At 58.1% G+C, this 12,750-nt stretch overlaps 1 protein-coding gene across 8 annotated transcripts in view; it reads right to left on the bottom strand.

Annotated features, from left to right (window-relative positions):
* The window catches only part of BAIAP2 (BAR/IMD domain containing adaptor protein 2), a 63,578-nt gene that overhangs the window by 36,316 nt on the left and 14,512 nt on the right, over window positions 1-12,750 (bottom strand). For 7 of the 8 annotated variants that reach the window (XM_061392615.1, XM_061392618.1, XM_061392620.1 and 4 more), the window contains exons 2-3: window positions 12,583-12,658; window positions 10,976-11,062 (exon numbers count right to left, since the gene is read on the bottom strand). In XM_061392615.1, the coding sequence (XP_061248599.1) occupies window positions 10,976-11,062; window positions 12,583-12,658 (163 nt within the window). Of the gene's footprint in view, window positions 1-10,975; window positions 11,063-11,350; window positions 11,471-12,582; window positions 12,659-12,750 lie in introns of those variants that run through there. The other variant, XM_061392623.1, reaches the window with a different exon arrangement.

Genomic DNA, 12,750 nt, shown 5'->3' on the forward strand with positions numbered 1-12,750 from the left:
ACCTGCAGGGGTGGGGGTGGGGCACTGCAGACACTGAGTGCACACTGCGGGAGGTACCTCAATTCAGCAGGAGACATGGTGGGGTCGCAGGACTGGGGGCCCCCAGCACCCTCCAGACATGCTGGTCCTCGAGTCAGACTGGCCAGGCCGGGAGAGCCTTCGTGGGCATGCTGCCGCACCTCAGTGAGCCTTCGGCTGCAGACCCGAGAGGCCACACGTCCCCCCTCGGCAGGAACTAGGCTCAGGCCCGGTCTTCACAGACCCCATCAGCCCCTCCCTCATCACCACCAGCATGAACACGGCTGAGGGCCCCCTTCCCCTCCTCCCCAGCAGGACCCCCAGGAACCAGGTCAGAGGGCCTGGGGTCCCCTGCCCGCCCTCAGGAGAAGACCCAGCCACGCACTGCTGTTCCCTGTGGATGTCCCCACCCCAGAGGGGGCCCTCGGACACCAAGGAAGCTTGAAAACATGCTGAGCCATCTCTCCTGCTACAGCCAAAGCCACCGAGAACAGGCAGATCCAATTAAGATGTTGTTAATCCCTCCCGACACAGGCTTGAGCCAGCCCCATAAGGCTCTCACCAGGGCGGGCAAAGTGGATACACTGGAGCCCCCAGCCCTTGACACCAGGTATGCGAGTCCAGGGGGCCCTGAGGGGGACCCCTCAGACTGCAGCTCCCCATCCCTGCTCAGCCCCTCTGATCTGTCTAGCATCCACACAAAGCCAAACTCGGAGACAGAGAGGCCGCCAAAGTCCTGCCTGGTGTCAAGAGGCCTGAAGGAGGCTAAGAGAGCAGAGACCCTGGTCCTGGGGCTCCAGTGATTGTCTGTGTGCCAGCCACTCCTCCTGGGAGCTAAGGGACAGCTCCTCCATGTGCTGTGGCGTTTCAGCTGTGAAGGGGAGGTGAAGGCAGGATGCAGGTGAGAAGTCCACTCCAGGATGGCCTGGGGACGCCGTCCTGCACAGAGGCCTGTGGCCAGCATGGGACCACGGTGTGGGGTGACACGGTCCCGAGTGGGGACCCTCAGGGATGTGAAATGAACACAGCTCCCACTGCGGGGTCTAATAAGTCCTCCGAGTGGCGTCTTGTCAGGAGGGTCCAGCAGGCACAGTCAGGTCCTGCTGTTAGGGTCTGACAGCAGGTGGACGTGACAGACTGTCAGCCATCTGCAGGGGAGGCTGGGACACATTCGGGCTCCCCGGCCAGGTGTGGCCGGCTCTGCCTGACGTGGAAGGGACCATGACGTAGCCTGACAGCCTCCCGGAGGGCACAGGAGCCAACCTGGCGGGCAGCTCCCAGCCTGTGGATGGCCTGTGGTGCCATCTGAGAACCATCTCTGTGAACGGAATCACCCGGCAACAGTCGAGAAGGTCCTTGGGGCCATGTGGCCCTTGCACTGCAATGACCCACGTGCAGGGACTGGCCACCTCATGCTGCTAAGCATGAGGCAGTTGTGGGCAAGTCGGCGGCATCGGCAGGAACCAGAAGAGGTAGCTGGGTCCCACAGGGCAAGTCTCCAAAGGTGGCATGGGATGGCCTCCCTCTGTTCTTCACTTGGGCAGCCAGGCATGGACAGCAGCCAAACACTCAGAGGAGTGCTCAGGCCACACCTTAATCCAGTGACTCACTGCCAAACCTGGCCCAGTTTCAGGGGCAGGGGAGCCACCTCCCGCCCTGAGGCCCCGCCCAGCAGGGAGCGCCTGCCCTCTCCTGGGCATCAGGACAGATCTGGGTACTCAGGGTGCCTGCAAGCATGAACATGCCTGGGTTCACAAACAAGCGGGCTCTTCAAAGGCAGAGAACACAACAGAGGCCTCAGGAGATGGTGAGGGCCAAACAAAACAGCTGCTCAGTCGCTGGCCTTCAGCTGCACAGACGGACAAGATGGCCAGGCTGAGGCTCTGAGCACAGGCCCAGACAGTGGCTCTGGACGGATGGGTCCGCTGTGAAACTCAGCCACACGCTGAGGAAACAGGGCTCCGGGCAGGCTGGGCCCTTTGCTGCAAATGACGGCCTCATGTCAGCACTGACGGCCAGGAAAGCCTAGAGTGCTTGTGGGGGGTGTCACTTTAGCCTCCTGCACAGCCAGAGGAGCTAGCTGAGCCCGTCTCACATGAACGATTCCAGCACAGAGCAGCTGAGCCACCTGCCCACGTGTGCACCCTGTGCCCAGAGCCCAGGCGCACGGGGACCCTGGCCTCCACCTCCCACTCCCGCCCGTGCTGGGCTCGGCCCCACTCTGCACAGTTGCTTTGGGGAGCAGAGCCAGGGGCCTGGCTGCAGACGGCTGCCCAGTGGGCAGGACATGCTCAGGTGTGCCAGCTCCCTGGGGGCTACTGTACATGGTGGCATGGCTGTCAGGGGGATGGGACGGCGGCCTCGCCTGCACAAAGAACCAGATCACGATCCGCAGTGGCACCCCCAGGAGCCAACACTGGGGAAGAAACCAGCAAGCAGGACAGACGCTGATTCTGCACAAGTGGACGTGAGGGTGGAACAGAGGGCCCGGAGGCCAGCCTGCCCACTGCCTGGACTGGGGGACCTGCGCTTGCAGCAGGGCTTAGGGACAGCTCGCACGGAGGCTGGGTGGAGAAGTGAGGAGGGGCCACTGTGCTCACCCCAGGGCAGTAGTCACAGGGCACGGGTGAGACGCCATACCTGGTCTCTGCCAGCAGGGGACAGGCACTGGGGGGTCCCCACCTGCTCTCTCTGCTTTGACATGATTGAGGCGCCCTGTTCCTTAAAGTTAAGGCAGTGGGAGAGCCTGGAGGGGAAACGGCACCGCCGACAGTACCTAGGGTGGGATGGCTCCTGCACTGGCCACCTCCAGGGCTAAAGGAGTTGACCCGGAGACCTGACCTCCCCGAGCCCACACCGGAGCACAGACCCGCGCTCTGCCTCAGTCTCCCCACCACGCTGGCATCTCAGGCCGCCCGTGTTGGAGGGGTGGGGCCAGCAAGGGGATGCCTGCCCCCTCTACCCTGCAGCCTCCAGGCAGATGGAGAAGCAGGAGAAATGAATGTTTTTACTCTTAGATCTCAGCAACGCCGCAAATTCGTGGTCTATGAACTTGGAGCGTGAGCCTCCACGGAGTGCCGTGATTGGGGTCACCCTCTTGGCTCCCTGGCCTGGGGAAGGCACAGGTTTGCACACACCGGGGACTGGTTTAGAGCCTTGAACCCAGACAGCATACGCCTTCCGCCCTGAGCTGCCGAAAGCCATGAGAAGAGGGAGCAGATGGGGTCTTGGACCCAAGTACTCAGATCAAAGACGTCATCCCCCGCCGCGGGAGGTCCTGGGCATGCCCGGACAGAGCAGGGAGGATGGCAGTCCAGGGACATGCCGACTGAAAGTGTGGGTGGCTGCCAGCGGGGGACAAGAGGGAGGTGAGGCGATGGGAAAGGCGGCTGTCCTGGCACCCTGGCTAAGCCGCCTGCCTATCAAAGCCGATCCAGAGCCGAGCGGAGCGAGGATGAGAGGCCGTCTCCGTTGTGAGGTCTGCGGTTGCAGCCTCAGACCACCTTCCCGGCCGTTGGACCAAAGGTGGAGCAGCCACTCGCTCTCCACAGGGAAGGGGAACAAAGGGACAGCTGCCCGCTGCTCGGCTGCAGCACAGGGACTGGGCTCTGACCTCTGACCTCCACGGGCCTCAGCCTTGCTCACAGCAGGAGATTGCACAGCGGAAGCCTCTGCCCCGGCAATGAGAGGTCCAGCTCCAGGGAGTACACTGCGATGGAAGTGTTGGGGGCACTGGGCTGCTCAAGATCCTTACTCTACGCAGGAAGGACAGGGCACAGGGCTTGCAGGAGATGAGGGGGTTCGGTCCACTCAGGGTCGGCATGGCTGAATCCCACACCATCTTAGCAGGCTGCCAGCCCCGGGAGCAGAGCCTGAGCCCTACGTGGGAAAGAAAAGGCAGGAAGAACCGGAAGAACGGGGCAGGGATTGACAGAGAAGGAGGGTGACCGGGGAGTGGCCAGGGTGTCTGCCACTGCTTGGTTGGCAATCCCTGACCCCACAGCCGCCAGGGGCCACACCCAGAGGAACCCCGGCGGGAAGCGGGCCATGAGAAGGCAGACAAAGCCCCGTCAAGATGATGTTTCTGGTCAGGAACCCAGCGCCCAGCCCGGGATGCCGCCAGTGTGAACAGAGCTCCCTCCAGGCTGCCACCACAGCTCGGCTGGAGCGCCGCTTCCCCGGAGGCACTCGCCCCTTGAGGGCTCTGGTTCGTCCCTGGGAAAGCAGAGGTTCCACACCTCTTCCCTCCCACCCAGGGGAGGAAGGTCTGTTGAGAAGAAAGTGGTCAGAAACTGAGCTTTTCCCCAGGGTTGCAGACAGGAAGGGCGGAGGAAAACGAACTCGGCATGAAACAAAACAGACTGAAAACAGGACTGGTGGGGACAGGGGTCCCCTCACAAAGTTCAGCTCATCAGGAAAACGTGACTGCGTGCAACTCGCAATTTACGCGCTGAGTAACACAAAAACCACACAGAGAAACCAAGGAGCCCACCATCCCAGGGAGTAAGAGGGACACCTCTTTTACTTACTAATTAGGAAGTGGAATTACTGAAGATCTGAACAGTTAGGAACCTTGCACCCAGAATCAAAGAATAGTCAGGGAATATAAGTTCTCTTTAAATGTTATAGACATCTATAAACATGGGCCACGTGCCAGACCAAACAGCCTGTCGATGAACGTCCAAGATTCAGGATCATTCGGCCATCAGCACAGGCCCCCCTCCCTGGGGTCCTGATCAGCACTGGGGGAGGGGGAGCTCATGCAGATGCCCAGGGCCATAGGCAGAGCCAATGGGACCAAGGAGCTGCCAAGAGAATGTTTCCTAAGCGACAGTTTCACTGTCGGACAGTGGCCAAAATGCACTAGCGTACCCCATCCCTGCCACATTACAGCCACGAGCAAAGGTCCCAAATTTGAAAATCTCTACCATTTCTACTAGAGTCTTCAAGCAGGGAGCAGAAGCAAGCAGCGCAGAAGGACCTGGAGTCCTTGGCTTTCTCAGTAGGTCACTGCAGGGCAGCCCCAGTGTAGGCACCCCCTGGGCTGGATCGCCCACCCCTGGTACATGGTGCCCAGCACACCCCGAGCTGTAACCGGGTGCGAAATGTCCTTCTGCTGTGTCCAAGAGGCTGGCCCTGGGTTGGTCTTCCTCTCCCGTTCAGGAGCCAGGTGGACCAGAGCTGCTGCCTTGGCACCTGGGAGTGGGGTGGCCTGCAGGGCAGGACTCGCCCACCCAGAGGAGGGCACAGGGGCACAGGAGGAGAAGGCAGCGGTGCCCAGCCTCACTCAGATGGGAGCACTGTGCATCATCACATGGGTCATGTGGGAGGACGGCAAGGCCAGGAAGGAGAGACCCAGGACGTGGCTGTTGTGGAACCGTGTAGAGGTCACCTGTGGTGGGCTTGGTTGGCATCACGGTCCCAAGGACTGGCTCGTTCAGAGCGGCAACCCCTCCACCCGCCATTCCAGGGAATAAGCTGGGCGCTGAACGAAAGGACCAAGAAACACACGGTGTTCGTCACATGTTCGTGGAATATTCCTCAGCCGTGAAAGTGCAGCGCCTGCTGCTGCCAACAGGTGGATCCCAGCGCAGAGACAAGCAGGCTGCACAAACCCGGAGTCCCAAGGGCGAAGCCCCACGCCACCCTCAGCCTTGCTCCCCTCCTTGGCTCCAGGCTTTCCCGCTTCTCCCAGGATGCCTCCTGCTCGTCCACCCTGCACTGGTGGACGTACCCTTGCTCCTGCCTCCACCCCTCCCGGTGCCCTCGCTGTCCTCAGGTCGGGGCTGCAGCTTAACTCCGGCCCGTTATCCCTCCCGTGGCCCCAGGAGGCCGCATGCCTCCTCCACCCTTGGGATGCTTCGTTCTCCAGGCCCCCTGGGGCCCTCCCTCAACATACACACTGGAGCCGATGTCTGGAAATTTCACAGCACCTACCCAAGGATAAGGACCTCAAAAGCTTCCAGGAGAGGAAAAACAGAAAACTCACGTTAAAAAAAAAAAAAAAGCCACCAAGGCACTGAGGACAGCAACACCGGGAGTCAGAAGAAAGGAAGCGATGCCTTCCAACTCTGAGGGGTGTGAACTTCCACCTGGAATTCTAAGCCATCAGCGTGAGACAGAAACATCTATAGACAGACATGCGTTCAGAAATATGTTTCCCCTTTTCCTGCTGAGGAACCACTAAAAAGAAGGATGGTCGCCCTAATTGAGGGAGTAAGACAGGACCCAGGATGCAGAAAATACAGTCCCAGGTGGGAGAAGGGTGTCCCATGCATGCACAGCCCAGCCACTGGCCCGGGGGGGTGCGGGGCTCCAGGAGGCAGGTTCTAAGATGGGGAGAAGCAGCCAGGTTAACGGGACCACCGCCAACTGGGAGGAACCCCAGAGTGCAGTCTCGGGTTTGGGACTGAGTTCATGATAGCAAACTGACAACTATGCAAATCAAGGCAGGCAATTATTACCTCTAGGAAAAACAAAGCTGTCAAAATAGTAATGAAAACCTATGGACCACAGTTCAGGGAAAAAAAAAATATCACTCAACTGGACTTCATTAAAACTAAACATTTCTGTTCTAAAACCACTGTGACAAAAATGAAAGGCCAATGAGTCTGGGAGACAATATTTGCAAAGTGTGTATCTGACAGAGCACTTCTACCTAGAATACAGACAGAACTTTTACAACTCAATCAGAAGACAAAAACCCAACCAAAAAAAGGGGACAAAGACCTGAAGAGACACTTCACCAAAGATAAACAGCAAACAGCACATGAAAAGATGCCCGACATCATTAGTTCATTAGAGAAATGCGGATGCGGAAATGCCCCAAACTGGAAACAAGCCAAATGTCCATCAGCAGAAGAACATATAAACAATAGGGCATGTCCACACAGCGGAAACTACTCGTCGTGAAGGCAGGATGGTCTGGAGGTCTGTGTAACACTGGGATGACTTTCAAAACAATCATGAGATAAAAGAGGCCAAACAGAGAGCACAGCACACCCTTCGCGAGTCAATTTAGAGAGACTCCAGCAAATGCGCGCTAAGTCTCAGGGCAGAACGCACGGCAGTGGTTGTCTGGAATGGGGTGGGCTTGGAGTGAGAGAGGCAGGAGGTGTTCTCCGGGGCTGATCGCTACCTGGGCAGGTGTGCGCTACCTGGGCACATGTGCGCTCACGTCTGTCTCATCATGCTTCCATTTCAGACCTGCTGTCCGCTGTGCTGTGAGCGGACTGTTCTGAGCTGAGGATTCCCGCCAGCACCGTACAAAGGCTATATTGGGCACTGATTAAAGCAAAAGTCGTCATTGTTCTCTTGGGTGGGGAGAGAGAAGCAATATCAAAATGCTAAATCCAAATCCTCTAGAAAGATTCATTAAAAAATGTCCAAAATTAAACAGAAGAAACAGCACAAACTTGCCCGTTTACACGTATGGAAGCAAACACAGGCAGAGAACACGCACGGCTGGGAAGTGGGCCTCAGGCGTGTGGGGGGCGGGGGACTTGTTTTTAAACCCGGGTGTGTGCTGCTTTAATAAAAATTCAACCCCAACCGTGTGACTCAGCAGTTCCCCTTCCAGGGATACGTGAAGTGTCCACACAGACGTTTGTGCCGACTGCTGACACCAACAGCATTGAAACTGGTCAAAATGTGGAAACAGCCCTGATGTGCATCAGCTGGGGAATGGAATGATATTCCCTTGTGTGGACAAGGGAATCTTATTCAGCCATAAAGAGTAGAGCTGACACACGCTACAACACGGATGCACTTTGAAGACACGTTCGTCAACTGAAAGAAGCTGGAAACAAAAGGGTCGCCACGGGTCAGTGCCCGCTTTCTTCTGTATGAAACGTCCAGGTAAAGCCGCGGACACAGACAGCAGGTCAGCGCTTCCAGGGGCTGGGAGAGCGGAGTGACGCTAACGAAGATGGCTTGCATTTCTGGGATGAAGAAAAGTTTGGGGATGAGACAGTTGTGATGGGTGCACACCTCCCTGAATATACTAAAAAGCACAGAGTTGAACACTTTCAATGGTAACTGTATGGCACGTGAATTATGTCCTGATAAAGCTGTTACCTAAAGAAAAAATTGAGCGATGATGTGAGAAGAAAGGCACGCTGGTCTCTGCCTCCCCCCGCCCCCAACAACTTCCTGATATAGAGCTCCTAATCCTGTTATCTCCTGGTGATAGCAACGTCCTTTGTTCCAGAGGCAACTCTGCCTGGGCTCCTGGATGGGGGCTCGTCACCAGAAAGACCCAGCCAGAGTCAGAAGTAGAGGCCCCACCCCATCCTCTGGGACAGGGGCTACAGGCTGAGCTAACAAACTGCTCATGCCTGGAAACTCCTTAAACACGGGGTTTGGAGAGCTTCCAGGGTGGTGGACACACCTATGTACTGGGAGGGTAGGGTACCCCAACTCCACAGGGACAAAGCTCCTGCGCTTGGCACCCTCCCAGACCTCGCCCTGGGCATCTGCTCCTCTGGCCGCTCACCTGGGTCCTTCATGATACCCTTAAGACAGTAAGCCTGCCCCTGAGTTCTGTGAGCTGTTCCAGCACAGAGCCAGACCTGAGGAGGGAGTGGTGGGAAGCCCATTCGTAGCCAAATTGGACAGAAGTGTGGGGAGCCAGGGACCCTCCACTCGTGCTGGCCTCTGGGGGAATGGGGGGAGCAGTCTTTTGGGACAAGGGTCTGCACCGACACTGGGGAGACGGTGTCGGAAGTGAGCTGAGCTGTGCGACCCCAGCGGGGTCCTCAGACACTGGAAGGCTCGCTGGTGCTGGAAAACCCACATCTGGTGTTAGAACTGTCACGAGTGGAGGAAACGGGGTGTCTCCTTGGCTGGTGCCTCCCTGCACGCACACAGCGGGAACTCCCATTTGGTGATGGACCCCACGCACAAGCCCCTGGAGAGATTTCAAAAACCCACAAGTAAACCAGAAGTTCCAGGATTCAGGCTGGAGCCCAGAAAGCAAATTGAGTCGGGGGAGGAGGGACGCCCCTCCCGCAGCGCCCAGTGTGGCTCCGCCCCCTCCACGAGCAGACTTCACGGCAGGAGCCTGCCATCCGCTCCCCGGGCCTGCTGTACAACCCCCAAGGACTTCGACTTCGGGAAATTCGAGAATTGCATATAGATTCGCACATGTTCACCCTCACTATGCGGCCACGTGGGACTTGATCTCCCCATGGCAGACCCTCTCCTTCCGCACATGTGTGTGACCACAGGGAGAAGACACATCTCCCCCCGCCTGCCACAATCAACCATGATAAGAAAAGTGCCCCTCTCACAGACAGGAGTCGTGTACAAACACACAGGCTCACACACAACACCCGAACTTCCTCTGAGGAGCCACAGCTGGGAGGCCCAGGAGCACCAGGCAGGGCCCACAGGTGGCCTCTGAGCTCAGAGCCAGCTGGTTTACAGCCATGACTGGTCACCAAGGAGTTCAGGCCCCCATCCACCCAAACACCCAACACATCACCAGCCAGGCCCAGCCTGCAGGCCTGCCCACCAGTGGTGCCCTGGCCTGACGTCCAGGGCAGGTTGGTTCAGTGTCCTCAAGAGGCCACAAGAGTCCCTCTAGAGCTACAGAGGTCTTCCCTGGTGGCTTAGTTGGTAAAGAATACGCCTGCAATGCAGGAGACCCCACTTTGATACCTGGGTCAGGAGGATCCCCTGGAGAAGAAAATGGCAACCCACTTCAGTACTCTTGCCTGGAGAGTCCCAGGGACAGAAGAGCCTGGCAGGCTATATAGTTCATGGGGTCTCAAGAGTCAAACACGACTTATCAACTGAACCGCCACCACCTAGAGCCACAGAGCTGGACACCAGCCAGCTCTCTGGACACTGAAGAAAGTCCCACAGCCATGTGAGCAGAGCCCGGCCTCTGTGAGGAGTCTGGCCCCGGTCACTCATGCTGCCTGCCCTCGTCTCCAGAGTCACCCGCCCCTGCTCCCAGCCCAGGAAGGTCCTGTAGTTGCTTTGGTTTTTACACTGGCCTCAGGGAAACCCAGATGCTGCTGTTGCTCTGCCAGGGTGGCAGTCAACACACCAGCACACCTGGCAGGCCTGCCAGGGACGGTGCTGGCTCAGGGCTGGGACAGTGGGGCCATCCGGGCCACCGTGTCCTCAGACAAGGGAGTGGCGGAGGGCACCACAAAGCCCTGTGGTGGACCGGCCCAGCTTTCAAGGCAGGATGGTGTGAGAAGTTTGAAGGTGGGCTGCTGGCGAGAGTGGGCGGGTTCTGCTGAAGACCACGCAGTGGGCAGGACACAGGCACCTCTGGGAGCCAGAACGAATAGGCACACAGAGAGACCAGATGCCCTCCCACCTGCCAAGAACCTGGGGTTGCGCCAAGGAGCCCACGGCTCTTTACATTCCACACTGTGTGCCTCGATTATAAAAGAAATGTGAGCTGCTCTTGGAAATGTGTCAAACACAGAAAAAGTAGAAGAAAAGAACCCCACCCAGAAACTCCACCTGTTAAGCTTCTGTGGTCTCCATCATGAGATAAGCGTGCTCCCAGGGTATTTTTACAAAATCTGGTCATACTATGCCACGGGTTTGTATCTTTTCTTGCTCATTTTTATACCAGAAATGTTTCCCCACACCATCAAAGGCCATCATCTGAATCCACCTTTTCACATGGCTCCCCTATGCCAGCCAATTCAAGTTTTGCCACAAACACCTATAAACGTGGATCTGCCTGTCCCCTCGTCCCCACACCACGCTTCTAAGGGGACCTGGAGCCACCTGGTGCACCCTATGCACCCCACAGCCCTCACTAGCTCCGAGGACAACAGTCTGTCTATCAGTTTAGGAAGTCTTTTCTTACTGGACAGGGAAGACACGATCCCAATTGAAAGAAGGGCCAGACACAGGGCAGGTCCCCGATCTGCCTGGGGACATCCAACTTCAGGACCTCCGGGGTCTCTGCCACGGTTCAGAGTCTTACCGAGTTCTTTGGAGCCCTGGCTCTCGCTGGCCAGCTCGCCCATCTTCACCAGGGCATCAAAATAGCCTTTGGCAGCATACGTCACACCTGAGAGAGGAGAGGAGGGGGTGGTTACTTCCCTCGCGAGGAAATTACCACCTGCGGCACCTACTCAACCGCCCTGCCCGCCTGCCACGCAGCCGGCTCTCCTGCGCCCAGCAGGCTCCAGCTGGGGCAGGACCTCCGCCCGTCTCTTGTTGATGTCCTCTTGTCCCAATGCTGAGAGCACCTTCTCTAAGGACACAGTGTACCACTCAGGTCCAGAGCTAATCCAGTCAAATTACAGGGTGCGCCCTGACCACGAGGCCTGGTGTCCCTGACGAGACGAGCACCGACCTCCGGCTGGAGACCTGCGAAGTTGGTTCGACAGGAAGACCCCCCCACAGCCAGCCTGGGCTGAGGAGGACTCTGACAATGTCCTCTGTCTCAGAGTTGAGCCGTGCAGTGGGAGTGAGTCACACACTCAAATCAGGCTAAAGGCAGCACGGCTGGGGGTGGGGGGTGGGGCCTCACACACCACTTCCCACGGCAACTTCTGCTCAAACCAGAGGCGGACCTGACTTTGCGGGGGATTTGGACGGCAAGCTCCAGGCCAGCTGACTTCCTGGGACCAAGCCCGGGGGCCGCTGCCTGGGGCAGAGCTTCCTTCAGGAACTCAGAGACTCTTCAAAACCTTGGGTGTGCCCACAAACCCCTTCATCGGATGAGCACCCCCACACCACCCTTCAGGCTGCAAGGAGGACGAGGGCACCTCCAGAGTGGGGCCATGGGGAGCATCCACCATACCTACAGTTTCTAATCCGCTTTCTCCAGAACCCAGTTAGGGGCTTATAACTGGGCTCTTGAGCAAATTTTATTTCGGTAGTTTTCAATTAAGTACACGCAGTCTGCTCTGCAGCCCGGGAGCTCGTGTGGGCCCCATGCCCCAGGGGCTGAAGTGCCCGCTGCTGAGCAGAGTGGGCTCCTTGGAAGAAACAACAGGAAAGCCCAGTGGGTCCTGGCCTAGCCCTGGAGGGGCCGAGGGCTGTTGAGGGGCTCCATCCTTTGGGGAGGTCCAGGAAAATGGAGGGGAGGACACCTTCAGACCTCCTCCCACCCCAGTCCACGCAGAACTCATGGGGGGTCCCCTGGTGAGGATGGGAGGAGCGGCCCAGAAGGAGGCATGTGCCTCACATCCAAGCAGCCAGGGCGTGTGAGCAGGAGCCCCCAGGCGGGCCGTGATAGGTTCCCTGAAGGCCGTCGACCTGTGTGGCTGAGAGTGAAGTGACGTCGCTCCGAGAGAATGCCCACAGGGGTGAGACATGTCCTTGGTTGTTCCTTTCAGAAAATGAACTGCCATCAGCCTGAAATGCGCTGGCTGACCTGCCCACTTGCAGAGTTGGCCCCACGCCCACGGTGTGCACAGAGCATCACAGGCCTCCGTGGTGTGGCACCTACGGCACACACCCGCGCTCAGCCACATCGGGCTTCTGGAAACAACTTCGTCCCTCCCTCATCAGGGCCCGTGAAGCAGTCTACCTGCTCGGGCATCCTCACTCCCACCCGCAGGCCAGGGACCCCAGCCTCACCTGCCAGTGCCTTCTCGTAGTTCTTGCCCATGGCGATGAAGTTCCGCAGGCTGGGGTTGAACTGCTCCATGATGGTCTGGAAGAGAGCAGAGAACAGCATTAGGGGCAAGGCACCTGGCTGCTTGGAGGCCTGAATGGTGAGGGAAAAGTCATGCAGGCATCACACAT

This window comes from Bos javanicus, chromosome 19 (assembly GCF_032452875.1).
Source record: "Bos javanicus breed banteng chromosome 19, ARS-OSU_banteng_1.0, whole genome shotgun sequence".
In the NCBI taxonomy this organism is placed as follows: Eukaryota; Metazoa; Chordata; class Mammalia; order Artiodactyla; family Bovidae; genus Bos; species Bos javanicus.